The 25,659-nt window shown below is 46.8% G+C and overlaps 1 protein-coding gene across 2 annotated transcripts in view; it reads right to left on the reverse strand.

The window, feature by feature from the left end:
• Positions 1-2,709: 2,709 nt before the first annotated feature.
• The window catches only part of mdga2a (MAM domain containing glycosylphosphatidylinositol anchor 2a), a 1,064,841-nt gene continuing 1,041,891 nt past the window's right edge, over positions 2,710-25,659 (reverse strand). For both annotated transcript variants that reach the window (XM_038776329.1, XM_038776328.1), the window contains 2 exons: positions 18,996-19,101; positions 2,710-5,356 (listed from right to left, as the gene is read on the reverse strand). In XM_038776329.1, the coding sequence (XP_038632257.1) occupies positions 5,265-5,356; positions 18,996-19,101 (198 nt within the window). In that variant the 3' untranslated portion in view covers positions 2,710-5,264. The remainder of the gene's footprint in view (positions 5,357-18,995; positions 19,102-25,659) is intronic.

A 25,659-nucleotide genomic window follows, 5' to 3' on the forward strand; every position in this document is an offset into this window, starting at 1 on the left:
TTTGAGGAAGTAGCAGAGAACAGGGAAATGCTGTTGATGTGGCGTATATGGATTTTCAAAAGGTATTTGATACAGTGCCACACAACAGACTTGTGAACAGAATTCTAGTTCCTGAAATAAAAGGGAAAGTAGGCACTTGGGTAAGAAATTAGCTGAGTGATAGTAAACAGAGGGCATTATTTAACAAAAAAGAGTGCACGTCAGTGCAAGAAGAGATCACGCACTGTTTTTAAATGCCGTCCCGATTTCTCGCCCCCCCCCCCCCTTCATTCACCCCACCATGCCATCTGCACTCCCACAACTTACCTCTTTTGTGTACCTCGAGCCCCACCTCTTTAGGGGAGGGCACACCTGGGCCCAATCCCTGAAACGGGCAACCTCGCACCCAGTCATGCAGGCCTGGCACCCTGCCTATGCCCCTGCCAGCCTGGCTGTGCTACCCATGCACCATGGCTACACTCTGCCTGGGTAGCATTGCCAAGGTGCCAGGCTAGCAGTGCCAAGGTGCCCGGGTGACAGCGGAAATGCCAGACTACTACTCGGTCCAGAGCCCGACCACCCGGAGGCCTTTGGTGGCCTGAGTGCCCCCCGCAGATGCCGTTACGCCTGGTCCACATTGGTGTGGATCAGTGCTAAACGGCGCCATGGCGAAGTCTCCCAGGCATTGGAGTCAATCCCAGGCCTTGGGATAATCGGGTGCAGACATTTATAAATTAGCTTAATGGCTCATTAAAGCATGTTAATGTGAATCTCGCCCAGCGAAGGCACAATCCAGATTGTGACATCTCATGATATTTTGTTAGATCTCGCGAGGCATTCCGAGTGTCACAAATCTCACGAGAGGCCTTTTGCAGAATTAACAGCCTCATCGCATCACCGAGTCGGGTGCGACGTGGCCATTCAATCACGCCCATAGTGTCGTGACAAATGGTTATTTTTCAGATTGGAGGAAAGTTGGTCGTTGAGGCAGAGAAGAGGTAGATGAAACTCAATGCAAAGAAGTGGCAGGAAGAACATGGAGAGACAAAATTAAGGGACAAACTCTAAGGGAGGTGCAGGAACAAAGAGACCTTGGTGTATATGTACATAAGTAATTGAAGGTGACAGGAAATGCTGAGAGAGCAGTTAACAAGGCATATGGGACAGGCTTCTCCAGTACCCCGGCCGTGTATTTCCCGGCTGCTTACCGTTCGCTGGCGACAAGATTCTATCTTCTCACTGCTTGCCAATGGGATTTCCCATTGAAACCACCCCACACTGCTGGGAAACACACGGGCATGGGTGTGCTGCCGGCGGAAAAATTGAATCCCGACGACGGGGAAGTTCCGGCCAAGGTATGTTATAACCGCAGCGGAGGTCATGGGATAGGAACCATCAGGTTTCCCGTGCCCTCCGGGGAATAAGAACTTCTTGGTAAAGGGGCGGGGCTTTCTCTTAACAGATGCAGCCCCTCCAGTATAAAACCCCCGACCTGGGTGCAGGTCGAGAAAGGAGACCCTCTGGGGGAATGGTGTTGATTTGATTGTTACCATGAACAAACCTCTTTGTGTGCTAACCTACGGCTTATGCGTGACTGTTTACCTCGGATCTAAAAGTATCCTCGGTTTCATTATTAAAAACATTGAGTACAAGAGTAAGGAGGTCAAATTGAACTTGTTTAAGACACTAATTATGCCTCACCTGCAGTATTGCATCCAGTTCTAGGAAGGATATGAAGCCATAGGAGAGAATACAGAAGAGATTCACAAGAATTATTCCAGGGATAAATAACTGTAGCTATGAGGATAGATCGGAGGGGTACCGTCTCTTTTTCTTGGGAAAAGGAAGGCTAACTGGGGACCTGATGTTGTATTCGAAATCTTGAGGACATGGCCAGGCTAAATAGTGAGGAACTGTTCCCTTTCAAGAGTACATCAAGAACTAGAGTGTACAGAAACAAAACAATGGGCTGAAGGAGCGTAACTGATGTAGGGGAAAACAGTTTCACCCAGAGGGTGGATGGAATCTGGAACAAACTTTTTGAGAGGGTGGTGGTGGAAGGTTCAATCGAAGTATTCAAAAGGGAATTCGATTACTATCTGGAAAGAAAGAAAATGTGTAAGGTTATGGGGAGAAGGCGTGGGAGTGGGGTGAGGTAGAATGCTCTTTCAGAGAGCCAGTGCAGACTCAATGGGCAAGGCAGTTGATATTCTGTGATATGCCAATTTTGCTGTAAAAATACTGTTGTACTCAAGTGGTCAAAATGGGCACTCTTGTCATCAGTGGGGCTTTCCCTCGCATTGTACAGTTATACCTGGAGAAACAGCCTTCGTACAACGCAAGGATGCTTTTTTCACTGATCACAGGTCAAGTTTTACGATACTAGTGCTGAACTTAAACACTCTCTGCAGTTCAACCCACTTTGGGATGATGCTGATGAGGCAGAGGAGATACTCACTTGCAGCTGTTACCTGGATATGAGAATCAGTTGCTTTCTGCTCAATTTTTTATCATGACATTTTCCCACCTTCCACTCCAGACAGCACAGCACCTGCAACATTGCAGTCTCTCTTTCTAGTGGGCTGACTCAAAGTCACGTTGATTAATAACGGGCTCTCGAGTCTCTATTCCTTTCCTCGCCACAGTTTTCTGCCTTAGGCGTTCAGATCACATGGTTAAGAAATTGGGAGGAAACACTCAGAAATCCAAACAAGAGACAGTACGCTTGTAGAGTTTTACAATTTTTAATATAGGTGTATAAATGGCCTGAGAAAAGTGATAACTGCAACTTCAATGTGGCTACTCGCACTTGTCCACACCAGCTGGAAATGAAAAGAAAGACTGTACAAAGAAATGTGTTGTATTTGCACCAGCTATCATTTTGTCATCAGCTGCTGCTGCTTGAAATTTGTAATTCTGTTGTGGCGAATTCTAGGTAGGGGACAAAAAGAAACACTTATTTTTGCTACTCCAAAAGCGACAGAAAAATGTTTGAAGTGAGCCAGATTTGTGACATGAAGATAAACGGAAGCTTTCTTTTTCCTGAAATTATGAAGCTACTTATTGCTCAAAAAAAAAAGAGGAGACTATTACTTCAGCCCAACTGACAAATTTGGTAAACTAAACATAATTTTTCCGTCAAAAGCAGCAAATGCGAAAGATAGATGAGGGGTCGTGTGAACAGCTGGATTCAGGGCGTCAAGAGATCTGTCACTTCACAATGAATGAGACGATGGTGTGCAGAAAGAAAAGTCATTGAACAACAAAAGAATGTTTTTTTCAGAAAGAATTAGGAGAAATCCACATCAAATGCAACATACCAAAGCTGAGGGTGGGCTGCTGGAATCAGCAAATGGTTTCGGCAGATCTAACATGAATTTGCAAGTCTGGGGCTTTTTAGAATCCCATTAAGTCTCTGTTTCAATTAAAATCTCCCATACGGGCAATCAGACATGCAATAAGTCACACCATACCTGAAAAGAGGTTTATTGAACATGAATGAAAAATTGTCTCTGCAGCCATATTGTGTTGAATATGGACAAATTTTTGATGGAATTTAAAATGAAAGTTCAAGCCTCATCACCATTTATAACATCTTGTGCTTTTTATATCAATACTTAGGAATCACACAAATGCTCCAATGCAGTTTTGTTTATAATTCTAATCCAAATTCTTGCATATAGTTTTGTTTTTGTCAATACTTGGGATTTCAGAGTGTACAATTATGCAATATTTAGACTAAAAAGTATTTTTTGAATTAATTTAAAAGATCAAATAATTTAAACAAAGAGGATCACAGAATTTTAAAACCAGCAGGATGAGGATCACAGTTAAGAACAATTTGAGACCACTTGACTGAGGTCTTCATGTGACCCGAGTGTGACTTTGTCCCTTTCTTCTTGAGCTCCAAAGGCAACATATGTTTTCCATCCCCATGAAAGTAAGAAAATAAGATGTAACAATCAGCACAGACTTGGATAATGGGGCAGAGGCGTGTAGCCTTCTTGTAGTCTTCAGTCAAGACTTCAATCCCAAAGAAAACTCCGTGCTTGCAAGCTTAAAAATCGCAGGGTTATTCAGCACAGTGTGTCTCGTCACTATCGTGCTTCTGCACAGGTTGCCTATTTTTAAATCTGAATGGAGATTACTGTAAATAAGTACCATCCATCATCTGTTTGTACTCTCTGCACCGTGCACATCTCCAGAAACCTTTGCTCGGTCGTTGCATTTGCACCCAATAACTGTACAAAGTAATGCTCCCAATTTATGCCTCATTGGAAGCAAATTTTCCGTAGGAACGCAGGCAGCGCCCACCTTGATAGCTTTAATGAATGCCTTGTCCAATGACTTGTTGCCCGAGTCTCTCTGCGTGGTGGAACGATGTAGTGATTGTTTTCCTTGCCTGTTAATTGTAGGAATCGGCTGCAACATATATACAAAAGGTTCCACACACTCCATTATTAGCAGTGCAAAATGTTTTATGTTTAAATGATTCAGGCAATTCTTCTCTATATTTATTTTTCAAATTGAAGGCACTTGGTTTTATGGCATGTCATGAACAGAAGGTGGTTAAGTTTCCTCACGTCAGACAGATGACTGGTTGTGTTATCGTGGCCACAAGCAACTCCTATATAGCCCAGTACTGTTTGAGCCCAGTTCACATACAGTGGGCAGAAATGCATGCAGAGACACCAAACATGTAATAAAGCACAGCAAAGTTAACAGTGAAGAGGCAGGAAAGGAATAAAACGTTTGCGACAGACAGTTGTGAGATCAGGTATTCACAGCAGAGTAGACAGCCGAGGACAAGGACCCGCAGTTACTTAATGCTTTGCTGAAAACTCTGAAGGAGAGTAATCGTCAGCACTTCTTTTACCCTGTTTCCATTGGGAAATCCTTTAGTTGGCCAGCCATTATGTCTCTTGGTGGCAAGCATCTCCATTCAACTGTAAGAAAACCAGCCAGATCTTTGTGCTTTGACAAGATTTCTAAAGCGCTTTCAGGGTCCATCTCGATGCAGTTATGTTTTCGAATCCCTCTAAAGCAACACAAAAGCTCTTCCCTTTCTTGAGTTGACCACTTTACACATATACATTTTTTTTGTTCGTTTTTGTTTAAATCTGGCATCCTTCGCCCTCCCATGATGCCTTTCACCACCACAGGTACTGTTTGAATCTGCAATCAGCTGATGAATCTTTGGTAATTATTTTCGAAGGTCCATGGGTAAAGACTCATTCCTTGTGCAACGCCTGATGAATCTTTTCACAGCCTCTGCCATAATAAGGTCACCTTCGATGGCTTAGCATGGCGATGACAAGAGTGACTGGAAACAGCCATATATGTATTAATACGGAGGCTTCCCCACCGGTTTTTATAGCTAGATTAAGAAAAAAAAGCATATTAGTAAATTTGTTTAAAAAGGACCTGTTTTGAAATAATGCTACTTCTGACTATTACATTGAGGTCATAGAGATTGTGGATGGAACATTTTATTAAACATTTATAAACCTGGAATATGTCAGAGATGTAGGCTTAGTAGCACTGGGCAGGTTTTCACCTTGCCCTTTTGGGGCAGCATGGTGGCACAGTAGTTAGTGCTGCTGCCTCACCGCGGCCTACAATGCCAGGGTCCCAGGTTCAAATACGACCTCAGGTGACTGCCTGGGTGGAGTTTGCACTTTCCCCCTGTGTCTGCATGTGTTTCCACCAGGTCCTCCGGTTTCCTCCCACAGTCCACAGATGTGCAGGTTAGGGGAGATTGGCCATACTAAATTGCCCCCTTTGTGTCCAAAAGGTTAGTTGGGGGTTACTGGGTTACGGGATACTCTTTCTAAGGGTCGGTGCAGATTTAATGGGCCGAATGGCCTCCTACTACACTGTAAAGATTCTATGATAGTGCAGATTATCTCGATTAAATGTAGAGAGACAAGTTGCGTGAGGAGAATTGCGCACCATTTCCACGGCACACCCAGCTTTGTTTTTGCTCACTCAGTGGAAAAAACAGTAAAATGCGGAAATACGAATACTGATCTGAACTGTTATTTTTCCTTCTGGGCAGTGCCACCTGTGCCTGTGCAGGAAAAACAAAATTGACTTAATTTTGTTCCACTATCAATGTTCCTGCGCTGGCAACAAAAGGGAAAAGCACTGCAGTTTCAGCTAATTATGTGACTTCTCTCTTCAAACGGTTAGGACAGGCACAGGCAAGGTGCGGTCCTTGTAGAAAGTGGTGAAGAAAGAAAAAGAGAGATTAAAGGATGGAGAGAAAGTCAGAAGGGTTGGGGAGAGAAGGAAGGAAAGAGACGAAGGAAGAGGGACGGGCGGAGAGATGGATGGAAAGAGTGGAGGAAGGAGAGAAGAAAGGGAAGAAAGACAGCTGAGAAGGGAGGAAAGAAGGAGAGAGGGAAGCAGAGAAGGGCAGGGAGGAAGTGGAGACCGAATGTACGACTGAAGCAGTGAAAGAAGGAAGATGAAAGGAAGGAGGGAAAGAAGTAGGAAGGAAAATTGAAAGAGAAGGATAGAAGAAAAATAGAACAATATAAAGAAGGAACTTGCATTTCTAGTTCCCGACTTGCTATTTAGGCAACAAATAATTTTTCATGGTTACAAGCTCGGAAACACAGCAATGCATGCACAACAAGGCCCCACAAATATCAATCAATTAGATGACCATATCTTCAGGGTGTTTTATTTGGATGATTATCTCATATGTAAAAGTGGAAAGTTTACTTTTTATTGCAGAATTAGAGAGTAAATATTACACAGCGAGTTAAAACCCTTGTATAAACCAACTGAATCAGATTACCTTTCAATCTAAACCCTCAAGGCTCAGATTAGATCATGAAGAGAAACCCGGTTCAAAATGTTGGTCTACCATTCAGATATTTGGGATGACATATGCAGAGAAATGCAGTAGCATTCAAGGGCTAATTTCCCTTTGCTGAAGTGTATTTTTCATAAAGTTAAGCTGCGTGATAGGCTTTATCGGTTTTATTCATGATGCATCAGATGATTGGGAATTGTGACGAATGCATGCTAATTCAAGTGAAGGAGCCCATCAAAGAGGCTTAGGAGGAGTCAGTCCATAACATGGTGGTGGCATTAGTGCAATTGAAAAAGGACAATCGCTCTGTGAAGCTCATCATATAAAGCTCCCGTGTGGCATGAGTCACTAATATAACCTTTTAAAAATATATAAAGCAGAAAATGCTTGCAAACATAAACTATGCAGCAAACAGAGTTATTCCAGTGACATACAGCACCACCTGGAAAGAAAAACTATTTTTGTGGATTATAGAAAAGCAGTTGCTGACAAGTTACTGTTTGCTCTCAGGTTTCAGATCACCGAATAAACATGAGCATGGTGCTCAGTCTATTTTCTGATGCTCACAATTGTGTTGCAGTCCTCCAGCAATTTATCACTCACTAGTTACTCCATTTGAGATGGCACATTGTTCAGATGACATTGGTGAAATGTTGAATAACTCCTTCGAGGAACTTGGATTACCAGGTCTGGATGTTGTGGTCTCCGCTAGGAGCTGGAGGTCAACTTGGAAGTGCGTGCTCTGCTAAACCTCCCCCCCCCCCCCCCGTCTCATTAGATGAATCAAAAGGGTCCCGCCAGTTAGTGGCCAACCAGCGGGAAGGTGGATGGCCGAGGGGGGCTCAACACCCAACCACTTAGAGTGGGATGTCTGACAAGAAACGGGTCAGGCTATGAACTGGAACTTGGGCATTGCCACCCATTTAAAATAACACTGACATCGGTTCAGCGACAACTTAGGGAGAGACCCATACATGTTGTAAAGGTTTTACTGCAAGATGACCATTTAGGAAGATTAAATTTGTTGAAGTGGTGGAGCAGCAGCAGGCGAGAAGATGATTTTAGTGACTATTGCATGAGCAGTGTCTCACTCAGGACCCTTGCCAGGGAGGAAAAGAACATTGGAGCACACCTGTCCCATTTCTCTTCTGAATAAGTATTTCTACTCTGTCCATTAACTCCACCTCTTCAAAGAAGCTGAAAGTCAAACTGTCTCTCTTACAACAGTCTCACATTGGGAAGTTCACTGCATCTTTCATCTGCCCAGCAGAATTGAAACAGAACAATTGGAGGAAACCAGGCCAAAGACAGAGCTGCGGTTCCACGGTGACTACCTCTTTCGATCAGCGGGTGGTCCTCAAGCCAGGCGGTGGCAAGACCTTGCTGCCAGCCCAAAGAAACCTGGACAGAGGTCATAGAGGAGGTCAAGGCCTGTTTGCTATGCTCTAAGTGGCTGAATGACCTTGTACGATTGGTAAGGATGATTTTGAAGATGGACCTATATGTGAGTGTGAGAGAGTGTGATATGTGTCAAGTGTGGGATGGCATTGTGGCTGGGCCACATGCAGTAGGCAGCATGAAGCAGATGTGCTACACTGCATGGCACCGGGGGTTTCTTCAGCAGGGGCGGTGGGTAGGGTGGTGGGTGTCTGAATTGCAAGGCCTGTTAGTTTGTAAGGATCTTTGTGAAATGGTAGTTAAGGGACATTTTGGATACGCAAATAAACGTGTCATCTTTCCACAGAAGATTCACAACAATGTCCTCTTTTCCTTTGCAGAAGAAGTGGGCACGAAATGCCTGGAATGATAGGTTGTCCGATGAGGAAAGACTGGGTAACTAGGCTTGTATCCACTGGAGTTCAGAAGAGTAAGAGGTGACTGAATTGAAACACAAGGGGTGGGATTCTCTGTCGGCTGACGCCGAATCCGGGAACTGCGATTGGGAGGAGAATCAGTTCTGACGCCGAAATCGAGGCGGATGCCGCTTTAGTGCCAATCTCTGTCGCCATGACAGCGGCGTCAGTGCGGTCTCTAATGCACGTACAGTAAACTGGTGAACTGGTGCGACAGCAATAATCTCTCCCTCAAAGTCAACAAAACGAAGGAGATTGTCATCGACTTCAGGAAGTGTAGTGAAGAACATGCCCCTGTCTACATCAATGGGAACGAAATAGAAAAGGTCGAGAGCTTCAAGTTTTTAGGTGTCCAGATCACCAACAGCCTGTCTTGGTCCCCCACGCCGACACAATAGTTAAGAAAGCCCACCAATGACTCTACTTTCTCAGAAGACTGAGGAAATTTGGCATGTCAGCTACGACCCTCACCAACCTCTACAGATGCACCATACAAAGCATTCTTTCTGGCTGTATCACAGCTTGGTATGGAGCCTACTCTACCCAAGACCGCAGGAAACTACGAAAGGTCGTAAATGTCGCCCAGTCCATCACGCAAACCAGCCTCCCATCCATTGACTCTATCTATAATTCCCGCTGCCTCAGAAAGGCAGCCAGCATAATTAAGGACCCCACGCACTCCTGACATACTCTCTTCCACCTCCTTCCGTCAGGAAAGAGATACCAAAGTTTGAGGTCATGTACCAATCGACTCAAGAACAGCTTCTTCCCTACTGCCATCAGATTTTTGAATGGACCTACCTCGTATTGAGTTGATATTCTCTCTACACCTTGCTATAACTGTAACATTATATTCTGCAGTCTTTTCTTCCTTCCCTATGTATGGTGTGCATTGTTTGTACAGCATGCAAGAAACAATACTTTTCACTGTATACTGATACATGTGACAATAATAAATCAAATCAAATAAACACAATTTGCATATCACTAGCGAGCCCGACTCGCTATTCTCCAGGGCCTCCACGATTCTCCGCCTCCGATGGGCCATTTGTGCTTTCAAAAATCGTGAAACTGGTGTAGTGGCTGATGGGAGGAGGTAGAACACAGAGAGGTATGGCAGTGGGCTGCCTGGCCTAGCTGGCTGGAGTGGGGGGGGGGGGGGGGGCACTGCTGCGCACCCCACTGACCACCTACCTTGGCCCCTAGTTCTGCAGAGTGACACCGGCCGTATGGGTGCCCCCACCAACCCAACCTCTGCCATACCCCACCACCCATCTGGCCACCACCCGCCGACAGGGCATCTGGCGACCCACCCAGGGCAATGACCACTGTACCCCCTATGGGGACGCGGGAGTCGCGGAGCACACTACTGACCAGGGCAGCACCAGCCAATGGTACCCATGCTGGCCTCATACGTGACCGTCAGACGCGCATCATACATGTCTGTGCCGCATACCCGGGCAGTGTGCACGACACCTTCATCCTGATACACTCGATGATTCCTGACATGTTCAAGACCGCCCCTCCCTCCCCCCGCCCCGCAGCTGGGAATTGGTTCCTGTGCGACAGAAGTTATCCACTGCGGTCATGGTGGATGATGCCAACCGGAGACCACAGACCGACGCTACAATGACGCCCATGCAGCAACCAGGAGCCTGATCAACCAGTGCTCCGGCCTTCGGAAGATGCGGTTCAGGTGCCCTCTAGTATGACACTGTAAGGATCACCTGCATCGTAGCAGCCTGCGTCCTCCACAACATCACGCAGCAGAGGGGCGAAGTACTGGAGGAGTAGGATGAACACCAGTCTTGATCCAACGAAGAGGATGCGGGGGAGGGGTGGATGGACACCACATGGAGTCGAGACATGCACGGGAGGCCACACGATGTGTGCACCAGGGCCTACACGCACAGGACGCTCTGATTGCCTTCAGGTTCACCGACTTTGGGGATGGAGGGGGGTAGGAAACTGGTGTGGGGCACTGGGTGCAGGGTGTGGGTTGGCAATAACACCGGGTCTTGTCCATGGGGTGGAGGATGATGACAACCCGCTCTGTGATGAGCTCTGATGATTTGCATCATTTGACCACGTCTGACTGCTGCCCATGGTAGCACATCCCACCATCCACCCGGGTGATCCCTACATGCGAGCGGGCCATTCCATCACACAGTGCCGTCATATCCCTGGGGTGATGGTCGTGGGGGTGGTCGGGAGGGGGCAAGGTTGGGGAACCCAGGCCACCCACAACGTCCACCCATTCCCCTCTCTGGCCATCCCAGACAGGCCCACCCCTCACATCCATCTGACAGAGCATCGACGCCGGTTGTGACAGTGTGAACAGGTGTTTAATGTGCACATATATTTATGAATACATGCCCTAGCCCTTATCACTAAACTGTGCCCTGCACCCATGCCGACTTAACTGGTGTCTAACTTTCTGGCCTTAGGGGTCCTAATGCCACATCTAAGTGGGTCCCCAGACAGTAAATCAGGGGTGGATGCAGCCTGCTGTGATTCGTGTCCTGCGACCTGGGTCCCCGTTGGCGGGTATCTTCTGGGGCGACAGGGCCTGGATGGGCCTGGCTGCTGCTCGGGTGTACCAGATGACGTGGTGCCACCCTGTTCTGCCCGCTGCTCAACAGGTGCACCAGGTAAAGGAGGGGAGGAAATCCAAGGTGCTTTGGTGTCCCAGCACCTCCCCTGCGGGAGTCAGTGGCACAGGCCCCATCACGGGGCTTCGGCAATGCCCACCTGTGACTGGGACAAGATCCGCAGCGCCTCAGATATTCCCATCTGAGAGCGGGACACAGAACCTCATCAAGGTCACCTTGGTGCTGGATCACATCCCCCAGGGAGTTGGACATTCTGCCGTGAACCTCAGCCATGGCCCTCACTGACTGCGCGACTCCTTGGACACCTTCACCAATGGTGCTGACATTGTGCACCAGGCTTTTACTGCGGTCGCCACCCTATCAATGTTGCATTGTTGGCGACATCTCCTGCCTCTGGGACTCCTCCAAGCGGCTATGGAACTGCTGGAGTGATGCTGGCATCTCCCTCTGAATGTCCTGACCGCACCCTATCGTCTCCATCAGCACCGGGTAACCCGGGTAACCCTGTACCGGAGACAGTCTCAGGCTGGCTGGGATTCAGCAGACCTCCGACTGCTGTCTTGCCTGGGGGTTCCTGCCTCCACCTGATGTGCATCAGCAGCTGTGTGGTGCTCACCAGATTGTGCCCCAGAAGCCCGACCACTAACGTTTCCCAATGAGGTGTGTGTCTCTGAGCTGGTGGACCTTGGGGATGACAGCTGTGACACGTCGATCGTGGCATCTTCAGAATTTTCCTCCGACGTGTTCCCCTGGGAAGCAGAAGAGGCGTCTACCCAGGATAGGCTGGACCGTTGGCTGGAGGATCTGCGGGAGAATGGACATGTGGTCAGTGCGAGGGATGGGTCAGTCAATAAGGCCATAACACCTCACGTTTGACAGGTCCTCTGGGTGGGGCCCAGTGGATCTTCACCTCCGCGGCTTCCGCCAACCTCTGCACTGGTGACCGCTCTGTCCTCGGCTACACCCATCACTTCCAGGGCCCGTCCCTCAAAGGTGGTGAGGATACGTTTGTCCTGTGTGCCTCCGCCAGAGTGGGCCCTCTCCCAGCGATTGTGGGAGAACTTCTCCTGCAGAGACACAGAGAGGACATCGTTAGTCACACGTGTGATTCATAGTAATGGGAGGGGAGGTGTGAAGTAAGGCTTGGGAGGTAGGTTGAAAGGCATGGGGGGGGGTGAAGGGAGGATTGGGGAGGTTGGATGCTCGCGTGGGGTCGGAAAAGCCTCTTGGGGGGGTGTAGTGCACTGGTGTCAACTCATCTGCGCTGCCTGGTGTAGGTCGTTGACCTTCTTGTGACACTGGAGGGCAGTTCTGGTCACACTCTCTGAGCTGACTGCTGCGCCACCTCATCCCAGGCGGCACTGGCTGCCCTGTGATTCACTCTCCGTGACCCTCTGGGGGACAGGACATTCCTCCTGGCCTCGGCCGGGTCGAGGAGCTTCCCCAGGTCTGCATCCCAAATCTTGGTGTCAGTCTTCTCGGCGTCATGTCTGCGAGCTGAGTGGGGTTGGCTGTGCAAATGCTGCTCGACCTTGTTAGCGGGGGCTGGCGAGTGTGGTCCTGATGAATCAGCTGGCAAGCCTTCATTTCCGGCAAGACGATCTTGGGGCCTCGTTAAGTTGACCAATTAATGTTGAATAGCATTGCCGACCTCCAGAAAGTTTGCGGTAGTTCCCACTCGCTACCAGATTTAGAAATCTTTCCAGCGAATCGCGCCCATGGCTTCTCTCCACTTTCCTCAGTCCGTGCTAGATTATAATCCAGAGTGACACCATGATTTCATGTTTTTTTGTTGTTTTCCTTAATAGTATTCTTAAAAATATGTGACTTAGAAAGGAGATGTGGGCATCAAAGCCAGTCTGGTACAAAGTTCACCGAATGCCTTGTAGCTAACAACCCGCTGGGCATGAACTGCTGCCAGTCATGAATGATTGCAGTCAGATGCAATAACTGAATTTAACAGACAGTAAAATTTTTACATTGTTAAATTGAAAGCAGTAATTATTGGAAGATGAATATAATTAATTTTAACCAGGTTGCAATTTCTAAATCATTAGATGGCATACTTAACTTGATTTTTTTTTTCTAAATATACTGAGACCAGTGTTAAATTCAACATGGTCAGAGCAATGAAAAACATTTTGATGTAAAGATTGAAACCGCGATACCTCCCTGGACATTTGAATGGCAGGGTTACAAGCTTTCAGTGTCTACACGAAGCCCCCACTTTGAAAATCAAGAAAGGCTTGTGTTTATATGTGAACATTCACACCCTCACGTATTTCCTGTCAATTTAATATTTTTTAAGCATTAAAAAGCTTCTGAAAGAAATGTAAGAGTTAGTCCATGTATGGTAAAGCCTCAATCGGAAAATGAATTAAAAGCTAAATAATCTACTTTGCCAGTGTTGATTGAGGAATGATTGTCGGCCCTGAGCACTGGGGAAACTGCTTCACCTTCTTCAGAAAAAATGCTCGAGGATTTTTGACATCAAGATGAACAGCTAACCTGCTGCCAGCCCAACCTCACATCTGAAATATGGCACCACTGACACTGCAGCACTCCACTTGAACTGCACGCAATACATGGGCGCAATTCAGCGACCCTGTTGTGCCCAGCGTAGATCTGGGCGCAACGAGTGAATCGTGCGAGAGTCCTAAATCGGGCTCTACGCCGATCACGAGTTACCTGACTCGCTCTGCCCAAAGCAATATGGATCACGCCCTCGCTAGGTGGGATCCAAATCTGTATCTCCTCCTCCAGTTAGTTGGTCAATTGTTCACCAGCATTATCAAATGGATGTGGCAGGATTGCAGAGCTTGGATCTGATCCATTGGTTGTGAGATTGCATTGCTCTGTCTATTGCATGCTGCTTTCTCTCTTTGGCCTGCAAGTCCTTTGTTGTAGCTTTCATTTGGGTACCTTACTTTTATATACGCCTGGTGCTGCTTCTGGCATGCCCTCCTGCACACTTCCTCAAACTAGTGTTGATTCCCTCCCCCCCCCCAGTTTGATGATAATGGTAGAGTTGGGGATATTCTGAGCCATGAGGTTGCAGATTGTGGCTGAGTACCGTTCTGATGCTGCAGATGGCCCACAATGCCTCATGAATGCCACTTTTGAGTTGCTCGATCTGTTTGAAATCTGAATAGGTTCCAACATTTTCCCCAACAACTGAAATTAGGTTAAAAGGACTGCAGTTCACAGTTTTCTCTCTCTGCCTTTTCCTGAAATTGGTGCAACATTTGACAACTTCAAATCTAGTGGGACCATTCCTGAATCAAAGGAATTTTGGAAAATCATCGCTAACACATGTGTTACCTCTGCAGCTATCACTTTTGAACCTCAGGGTGTCGACCATCAGCTTCGATGGATTTGTTAAATTTTAGTCTCTGGAGTATCTCTACTATATCGGGCATGATTGATCCCCCCACCCCCCCCCCCCCCCACCCCGGCGGGTCGGAGAATCCCGCCCCCTGAGTGAGACACGGATAGGTCTTTCTTGCTGAGTTTTTCTTTTTCAATGGAATGTATTTTTGTTGAACATTTTGAATTGTTTTCTTAAATCTTTCCCACTGTTCATTTCCTTCCATACCTTTTTGTTTAGTTACCCAATTAACCATAGCCATTCTCCCCTCTGAAACCATGTGATTGATTTTGTCTAATTTTAAGATTTTTGTTTGTGATTGGAATATGTCACTTTCAAACTTAACATGGAATTCAATGATATTATGATCACTATTTCCCAATGGATCTTTTCCGATGTCATTACTAATAACCCTGCTTCATTGCACAATACTTGATCAAAGATAACTTTATTCCTAGTTGGTTCCTGGTTCCTCTATCTAATGCTCCAAGAAATTGTTATAAATACATTCTAAAAACTCATCTTCTGTCCGAGTATGTATAGAACATAGAACATTACAGCGCAGTATGGGCCCTTCGGCCCTCGATGTTGCGCAAGTGCATTCCTTATCCCAGTGCATTATTGGTATTATCTGCAATGGAGAGCAACAGGAGACAGAGCAATAGATTTTGACTTTGCAGTATGGAATAAAGTAACGAATCTTCGCCCATTTATATCTGGTTTAATTTTTATCTTCATTAGCTTAAAGGGAAGAAAAACAAAGTTTTAAAATGGTTGAATCAATACTACCACCAATATTATGCCCCTCTGAAATTAAATTTCATCCCCATTTGGAGCTTGGGGAGACGTGCTAAAAATAAGGTTAAAAAGTGGTCAAATGACAGTGTAGAAATCCTAAGCCATTATGAAACAAGATGACAATATTTTCCTCTTGTGTCCAAAGGTTTATTTTACTGTGTGGAATTTCGCAACAAAATTTATTTTGTAGCCATTTGAACATGTCTTTTTTAAAACAAATTAAAAATTGTGTATCAAGATAAAGACATGAAGTGCTGGAAAAACTGAGCAGATCTGGCAGGATCTATGGAGCGAGAAACCGAGTTAACACTTTTGAGTCCAATTTCAAGACTGCCTTCAGGCCACCTTGACTTCAAAACATACCACACCTGCATTAAATATGTAACAATCTTGCTTTGTATTTATATTGATACATATCGTTATGCTTTCACTTGTAACAAATCTTTCAGAGTGCATGGTATTGGTAGCTGAGGGCCTGAACTTCCATGGAGTGCCTCAGGCAGTGTGGGACGGGAGGAGAAGAGTTCTCTGCTGCTTCAAGGTTGTGAGGGAGTAACCATTGTAGATGTGTACAATAATTACCCAGGAGGTTTCATTAAAATTTTCTATTTTTTTTCTGGATAACTATTGATGTGAGACAAATTGAACCATCCAAAGTTTGCGATTTAATTCATGTTTTTGGATAACTCCCAGTGCAGGGCAATTGTCCATCAGACGCTTGCACCTTCTGGGAATTTGCCATGCGAACCTTACCTGGAAACATCTGGGGGAGTTTCCTAGCTCATCTTTGGCGCAACCCCCCCCCCCCCCCCCTGGAGCTCGGAGATTAAATTCCAGAGCAATCGTGTGGAAAAACACCAATATTTCTCCTTTCTAAGTAAAAATGAATCTGCGGAGGAAGAGTTAACATTTTGAGCTCCCTAGGAGTCTTCATTGGAATGCCTTGCCTTCAAAACATATCAGGCCTGCAGCAAACATGGACTGTTCTGAAGAGGAGTTACATTGGACTCAAAACATTAACTCTGCTTCTCTCTCCACAGATGCTGACAGACCTGTTGTGTTTATCTCGCACTTCCTGTATTTATTTCAGATCTCCAACATTTGGATTATTTTTCTTTTATTTGTATATAAAGATAATTGAATTACAATATTTAATGTTTGAATGAATCCCCTATATATTGAAAGGTGTTCACCTAGTTGCTTTATTGCATACTTGCTCATCTGCTGACCCGCATGGGAGACTGGTCAAAAAGGTAAGAGCCCATGGGATCCAGGGAAATTTGGCAACTTGGATGCAAACTTGGCTTTGTGGCCGGAAGCAGAGGGTAATGGTCGAAGGTTGTCTTTGTGACTGGAAGCCTGTGTCCAGCGGTGTCCAGGGATCAGTGCTAGGTCCCTTGTTGTTTGTAGTTATCTAGGTGTGGATGTGGGTGGCGTGATTAGTAAGTTCACAGATGACACAAAAATTGATGGTGTGGTAAATAGCGAGGAGGAAAGCCTTAGATTACAGGATGATATAAACAGGCTGGTCAGATGGGCAGAACAGTAGCAAATGGAATTAAACCCTAAAAAGTGTGAGGTGATTCATTTTGGGAGGACTAACAAGGCAAAGGAATATACAATGAATGGTAGGACACCAGGAAGTACAGAGAATCAGAGGGACCTTGGTGTGCATGTCCAAAGATCCTTGAATGAATGAAATGAAAATGAAATGAAAATGAAAATGAAATGCAATGAAAATCGCTTATTGTCACGAGTAGGCTTCAATGAAGTTACTGTGAAAAGCCCCTAGTCCACATTCCGGCACCTGTTCGGGGAGGCTGGTACGGGAATTGAACCGTGCTGCTGGCCTGCCTTGGTCTGCTTTCAAAGCCAGCTCTTTAGCCCTGTGCTAAACCCGCCCCTAATATTAGACTAGAGGGGTTATAATGGAGCTGTATAAAATGCTGATTAGGCCATAGCTGGAGTACTGTGCTCAATTCTGGTCATCACACTTAAGAAAGGATGTGATTTTGCACTAGTAAGGGTGCAAAAGAGATTCAGCAGGATGTTGCCTGGGCTGGAGTGTTTCAGTTATGAAGAGAGGCTGGATAGGCTGCGGCTGTTCTCCTTGAAGCAAAGAAGGCTTAAGGGGGGACCTGATTGAGGTGTACAAAAGTATGAGGGATATAACTAGGGTGGATAAGAAGAAATGTCTCCCCTTAGTAAAGGGGTCAATAACGAGGGGCACGGATTTGAGGTAAGGGGCAGGAGATTAATCGTGGATTTGAGGAAAAACCTTTGCAGCCAGAGGTGGTGGGAATCTGGAACTCACTGCCTAAAGGAGTGGTAAAGGTGGGAACCTTCACAACATTTAAGAAGCATTTAGATGAGGACTTGAAATGGCATGGTATACAAGGCTATGGACCAAGTGTTGGAAAATGGGATTAGAATAGAATCAAAGAATCATAGAATTCCTACAGTGCAAAAGGAGGGGCGAGATTCTCCGCAAATGCGGAGAGTCGTAAAGGCTGCCGTGAAACTGGGCGTGTTTCACGGCAGCCTTCATGCACGTTCCCGGGACCCGATTCTCCCCCACCATCGGGGCTAGGAGTGGGACCCCGGGAATCACGGTGTCGCGGCCTTAACGACCGTCGTTAAGGCCGCGCGCCAAGCCGGCTCCAACCCGGCTCCAACCCGCGCATGCGCAGGTGATGTCATCATGCCATTGACGGAACCCGCGCATGCGCAGTTCCGCATTTCTCCACTGCCGCTCGACAAGATGTGGCGGCTTGATCTTGTCGGGCGCCGGAGGGGAAATAGTGCGTCTCTTTTGGACGCAGGCCCGATGATCGGTGGGCACCGATCGCGGGCCAGTCCCCTCCCGAGCATAACGGTGGTGGTCCCGCCCCAAATGGGCCTCTGGATGCCCCAAACGGGCATCCAGCGCCCGTTTTTACGACGGCAGCAAGCAGGTGTGCTTGCTGCCGTGAAAAAACGGGCGTAAAGGCCCGGCCGCTCGGCCCATCGACCGCGGAGAATCGCCGCTCGGCATAAAAAACGGCGAGCGGCGATTCGTGATGTGGGTCGGGCGGGGGGAGAATAGCGGGAGGGCGTGAAAAATGTTGGGAGGCCCTCCCGCTATTCTCCCAACTGGCGTGGGCAGCAGAGAATCACGCCCAAGATCTTTCGGCTCATCAAGTCTGCACTGACCCTCTGAAAGAACACGTCCCACCCTATCACCCCAGTAACCTCACCTATACTTTTGGACACTAAGGGGCAATTTAGAATGGCCAATCCACCTAATCTGCACATCTTTGGACTGTGGGAGGAAAGTGCAGCACCCAGAGGAAGCCCACGCACACATGGGGAGAACTTACAAACTCCACATGGTCACCCGAGGTCAGAATTGAACCTGGGTCCCTTGTGCTGTGAGGAAGCAGTGCTAACTACTGTGCTAACATGCCGACAGGTACTTGATGGTTGGAACAGACACAATGGGCCAAAGGACCTCTATTTGTGCTGTAAAACGGTTGTTTTGTAGATATTAATGTGCAGATTTCATTTTCAAACATTTTACTTACTGTTGAGAGGCTGGTCTATTTTCCTGCACTTGCCTTCTGTTACAGTTACATCATCGATTGCGATGTCCCCTTCTATACTGGGCCCCCGAATGCCTTCAAATATCAGCTGTACAACAACAAACAGAAAACTTAGTGCTGCAATGGATAAGCATTAATGAATAAAATGTTCTGATGAACAGATTAAAGAGAACTTTCATGACAGAGTTTAATGTCCCATTCAGTTGATCTTTAAATCTTTGAGTTATCTTCGGAAATCATTGCCCTCTCATCATCATTCCTCATATTTTAGTCCTATTTTTTGTGTAAGGGGTGATTTTGTGATCCCATTCTCTGAGCGAGAAGTTGCCTTCGCAGGAGCCATGCTCCAGAGTTAGTAATACAACTCTTATTCTGATTGTCTGACTTGCACTGATGTGAGCACATCTCTCCACTGGGGAGCAAAGTACGTATTCAATATATACTCTGTACATCTTTGTTGAAATGAGCAATGACAGCAATTAGAAATAGCACGTGATCCCTTTCAGAACCAAGCAATACAAGGCTGAGATTTACTGAGGCTGTGTTTTCTGGCAATGGAGGCGGTTCGCCATTGGCCACCGGTGGGATTTGCTGGTTCCGCCGATGTTTACGTCGCTTTGTCCAAGCAGCCACCAGGGAACTTTCCTCTGCGGGGGACGCCTTTGGCAAGACCAGAAGATCCTGCCAGCGGGAATGGCCAGAAAATACCGGCCCGGGTTTTCCCAAACGAGACACTCGGTTCATTCCTTATCCCCCCAGCCAGAGTACATTGTGTGCTCTCGCCATCCTCAGTGCTTCCTCCAAGTGGTTTTCAACATGGGGAAATACTGATTCATCAGCTCGGGGGAGGGGTTGCCTTGCTCTGATGTCATGAGACTTAATCGGTGCCGGAGTTGACGTTGAGGTCCCCCAGGACAACTACCTCCTGGCTGTATACCACTGTGCCATCACCACTGCTGGGTCTGTCCTGGGGCATTGCCTGCAAGGTATGATTCCGTGAGTATGACTATGTCAAGCTACTGGCTGTCTATTCAGTGAAACAGCTCCCTCCATTTTGGGTGGACTTTTGCAGGGTTGACAGGGCTGGGTTTGCTGCTGTCATTTCCGTTGCCTAGATCCATACTTACTGGTCCAGCTGGTTTTATTCCCTTTTTATTGACTTTTTAAGCAGTTTACCACAACTGAGTGGCCTGTGATGCCACTTCAGAGGGCAAGCAAGAGTCAACATTATGGTGGATCTAGTGCAGAACAGAAAAGGATGGCAAATCTCCATCCATAAAGAACATTAGTAAACCAGATGGCTTTTGACAACAATGGACAATAGTTTCATGGTTCATTGCTCGACTTTTATTTCCAGATTTTTATTGAATTCAGATTTTGCCGGGGAGGAGGGTGGAGGTGGGGTGGTGGGGTGGGTGGTGGGTGGGGGGTGTGATGGGTTCCAAACGCAGATTCCCAGAGCAGTGACCTGGCATACCAGTCCAGTGACAATACCACTAGCTGCCCCCTCTCGCCATGCTGTGAATTCCATCAACTGATTCACACCAGCCTGTATGTTTTTATAAGGCAATGGGATCCCAGAGTGCAAAACCCCCTTGCGAGCTGGATTGCCCCTCCTCATGCTGTGCGCACTGCACTTGTTCAATCTGTCTGAAGGTAGACTAAGCCAACAGGGATGGGACAAAGTTTGTTTCAACTAAACTGCATATTCTACAGGAAGGTAAAACACACCTGATGGCTGAGATAAATTACAACAATTTATTTCATGTAATGACACAAATGTTTTTAAAAAACAAGTAAAGCTAACTGCCTCCAGATACTTCATTAAAGAAGAAAAGCATTTTGCATGTTGCCCTGCAGACCAGGGCAGCATTCGCCTCAGCCTGGAGTCTCAACCTTTCTGAGCCACTTCATTGGCTGACTACCTGGGCAGTTCCGTTCCAAAAAGCTACACTGGTTTTTGGCATTTATGTCTTTTTTAGTTTGCAATCTCTCTCCCCAGCGTCAGCTTTCAGTCAAAACTGACAACCTCTCAGACCAGATTGGTGTATTCCAGCCGGGTTTGGCAATATTCCTTACTGAATTCAAATGGATGCAGTCGGAATGAGAGTGAATGGTTGCTACAATGTTAAATGATCCCTCAGCTCCCCAGGATGCTGATTTCAGACAGCCAATCCGAAATGCAATGCATCGTCTTGGCACCCTGGAAAACGTAACCCTTTCATTGAAAGTGTTAATTCAAAAGCACAATATCACAAACTCATGTCAAATGTAATATTCAATCGAAGTTGTTGCTCTGACACCATCAGCTTATGCATACACCACTGTGAAGCGTTATGATTGCAACCTTTAAGTTTTTAGCTGCAAACCTCCTTCAATGACCCATTAGATGCAATTGTGCTGCCACATTTATTTACAACACTGCCATACAAATTCAGAGATGCCTCAGATGGTGGTGCTGTGCGAGGAAAGCAGCAAATATAACCACCTTCCTCTGACATATGGAGAATTAAGTTTTTAAAAAATTCATTCATGGGATGTCGCTGGCTGGGCCAGCATTTATTGCCCATCCCTGAAGGCATTTCAGAGTCAACCTCATTGCTCTGGCTCTGGAGTCCACTATATAAGTTATATAGTGCGTTAATTACATTTTAACTAACTATAGATCACAATGCATTCCTGTACCAGCCTCGCCGAACAGGCGCCGGAATGTGGCGACTAGGGGCTTTTCACAGTAACTTCATTGAAGCCTACTCGTGACAATAAACGATTATTATTATTATTATTAAATGTAGTAGCTGCTGTAATGTAGGAAATGTGACAGCCAATCTGCACATAGCAAATTTGCACAAAAAGCAATCTGATAATGACATGGGGTGGAATTCTCCGACCCCCCCCCCCCCCCCCCCCCCCCGCAGGATTGGGGAATCGCCCGGGGCTGGCGTAAATCCCACCCCCGCCGTGGCCAGAATTCTCCGCCACCCGGGAATCGGCGGGAGCGGGAATCACGCCCCGCCGATCGGCGTGCCTCCGCGCCAATTGGCGTGCCCCGTGGCGATTCTCCGGCCCGCGATATGCCGAAGTCCCGCCGCTGACAGGCCAATCCCGCTGACATGGTTTAAACCACCTCTGTGCCGGTGGCATTGGCAGCGCGAGCGGGCCCCCTGGGGTCCTGGGGGGAGGCACGGGGCGATTGGACCCCGGGGGGTGTCCCCACGGTGGCCTGGCCCGTGCCGTGGGGGCACTCTTTTTCTTCTGCCGCCGCCATGGCCTCCACCATGGCTGAGGCAGAAGAGACCCCCCCCTACCGCGCATGTGCCGGTGGTGACGTCAGCGGCCGCTGATGCCCCAGCGCATGCGCGGACTCACGCCGACCGGCAAAGGCCTTTCGGCCAGCCCTGACGCCGGCGGGCGCCAAAGGCCGTTGGCGCGGTTTTGCCGCCAGTCGGCGTAGCAGGAGCCGCTCCGGCGCGGGCCTAGCACCTAAAGGTGCGGAGAATTCTGCACCTTTGGGGAGGCACGATGCCGGAGTGGTTGGCGCCACTCTGCTACGCCGGGAATTTCGCCCATGGTCCTTGATTTTTGGTGATTTAGGAATCAATATTCAGTGTGATTTGTACAAGTTGAGTGAGTGGGCAAATGAATGACAGATCAAGTATAATTTGGAGAAATGTGAGGTTATCCACTTTGGCAGCAAAAATGTGAAGGCAGACTATTATCCGAATGGTCATAATTAGTAGAGGGGAATGTGCAATGAGACCTGGGTGGCCATGTACACCAGTCACTGAAGGTAAGCATTCAGGTACAGCATTCGGAAAAGACGGCAAATGATATGTCGGCCTTCATTGCGAGAGGATTAGAGTGCAGGAGCAGGGATATCTTACTGCAATTATTCAGGGCTTTGGTGAGACCAACCCAGGAACACTGTGTGCCGCTTTGGTCTCCTTATCTGAGGAAGGATGTTCTTGCTCCAGAGGGAGTGCAGCGTAGGTTTACCAGATGGATTATTGCGATGGTGGGACTGACGTGTGAGGAGAGATTGAATTGGTTAGGATTGTATTCGCTGGAGTTCAGACGAATGAGGGAGGATCTCATGGGAACCTATAACATTCTAACAGGACTAGACAGGGTGGATGCAGTAAGGATGTTCCTGATAATGGGCGTGAACAGGGGGCACAGTCTGAGGATATGGGGTAGACCATTTAGGACAGAGATGAGGAGACATTTCTTCACCCAGAGAGTGGTGAGCCTGTGGAATTAGTTATCACAGGAAGTAGTTGAGGCCAAAACATTGTATATTTTCAAGAAACAGTTAGATATAGAATTTAGGGGAAAGGGATCAAAGGATATGGGGGAAAGTGGGATTAGCCTATTGAGTTGGATTATCAACCATGATCATAATGAATGATGGAGCAGGCTTGAAGGGCCGAATGGCCTCACTTGGTCCTATTTTCCATGTTTCTATGCTTTCTATGCAGTATTTGCCACGGTGATGGCAGAAGCTCCCTGTTCTTCTTCAAATAGTGGTGGTATATTTTACACCAAGCTCAGTGAGTTGGTCGGAATTAAGTTTGATACTACTTTTGAAAGTTGGCACATCAGACAATACCGTATTCCCCCAGTATTCCACTGAAGTGGAAGCTTCGACGATGCGTTCAATTATCTGGAGTGTGAGAGTACGAGAGTACTACCAGTAAGCCCAGACTGGCAGAAAGTGTAAAACCTCGCAAAGTTTAATTATTAATTATTCCCACTCGGCTTCCCATGCAAACAACTGTTGTTGAATTGGTCTCATCCCTTAATTTTTTCTTATCTTTTTTGTTAATGGCTGTAAGATTTAATTTATATGATGGAATCTATTTTGCTCCTGTGCTGACTATTCCTATTGTTACCTGTGGTTCATTGAATATTTGAGTTTGAGTCCGACTGTTGTACAACATCAAAATTAATTGTAAGATTGGGATTGGGGATGAAAGCAGTAGTTCCATTCCTATTTCTCAAAGGGTCACATGAAGGAGAGCCAGGTGCCAATTTACAAATTTAATAATACCAGCTTAAAATCTAGTACCTCGCTTCTGTTGTTGGACAACAATGTTTTTTTCCTTCGGCATGGTCGGGTGGGGCAGTCCATCTTGGGTGTACCTACACCTCTGGGACTGCAGCGGTTCAAGAAGTCAGCTCACCACCACCTTCTGAAGTGCAACTAGGGTTGGTGCAATAAATGCTGGCCTAGCTAGTGACGCCCACATCCTGCACATGATAAAAAGAAAATAGGTCTGCAGGAGGCAGGGCATGTGATAGGGATGGATCTGCGATGGGCCTGCAATGGGCGGGGGATGGGTCAGCAATGGGCCGGGGGCTGGGCCTGCAATGCGATGCGATCGGGCCTGCGGCCGAGGATTGACCGACAATGGGGCTAGAGGCAGTGGGACAGATTTGCACTGCATGCAATGAAGAAGTCTATTATAGGGTTGATGATATAGTCTTGACACCTGTTGGTTAAATGTTTGTCCTGATGCTGGCTGGTTTGGATGGATGCGCTCTTCATTCCTAGAAGAGCCAGTACATTGTCTTTGGCTCAGTAATGGGTTTTGTTGTTGTGAATATCAGGACACTGAGGCAATAGCATCATATCTGACCTTCGGACCAATTCTGTGCTGTGGTATCACTGGCAAGATCATTTCAATTCCGTATTCGACGTTTGGTGAAGGGATGTGTGCTACTTCATGGGTTGTGATAACTGTCTGGCAATCCAAGTGGTTATTCTTTATTGAACACTTCAGAGGCAGGGAACATTAGTTGGTTGTTCACCAAGGGATGCAGCAGACTTGAGCCTAATCCTGTCCTCACGAGCTATCAACTAATCACACTTTCCCAACAGAGTGAACTGAAGCACCATCAGTGGTTAATTTTCTTCCACATCTCTAGTGCTGAAATGTAATGCAATGAAATGCAAATTGCTTATTGTCACAAGTAGGCTTCGAATGAAGTTACTGTGAAAAGCCCCTAGTCGCCACATTCCGGCGCCTGTTCGGGGAGGCTGTTACGGGAATCGAACCGTGCTGCTGGCCTGCCTTGGTCTGCTTTCAAAGCCAGCGATTTAGCCCCTGTGCTGAACAGCCCCGTGCACTGAGAATAGCTGTAAAAATTTCAATGATATTCTAGCTGAGATCAGCATAGAGACACAAAACTGAGTTGTGTCTCAGTAGCAGATCGCATCAGTGGAGCCAGAAAGACTTTTTTTAACCTGTGTCAATCAGTGATTGGTGCCCAAGGTAAATTTCTGAAATATAATAACAGAAAAGAACAAGAACACTCTCTCAAAAGATTAAAGTTCAGTTGTTTTCTGATGCGCTGTGAACAGTTCGGTAGTAAGTAGTTTTTCTGGTTTCATCTCTGAAACAACTAGATAGAACTAATGTGCTTTTGAATGACTCCCAAAAAGCATTCTGCAGAATCTTTTATTAATTTGGTGCCTTGGGTCTGAAAAGCAGTTACGATGTCATGGACATGTGTGAAGAAAATGATGCCAAAGGTCATCGCTAAATTTTGTTCTGGCAGATTTAGTCTAAGCCCAGTGGACTGTAAGTCTAAAGCACATAATAGTTTAATTTAGTAGTCTGGGCTCTAGAAGGCTCGGGTTTCT

This window comes from Scyliorhinus canicula, chromosome 2 (genome assembly GCF_902713615.1).
Source record: "Scyliorhinus canicula chromosome 2, sScyCan1.1, whole genome shotgun sequence".
Lineage (NCBI taxonomy): Eukaryota > Metazoa > Chordata > Chondrichthyes > Carcharhiniformes > Scyliorhinidae > Scyliorhinus > Scyliorhinus canicula.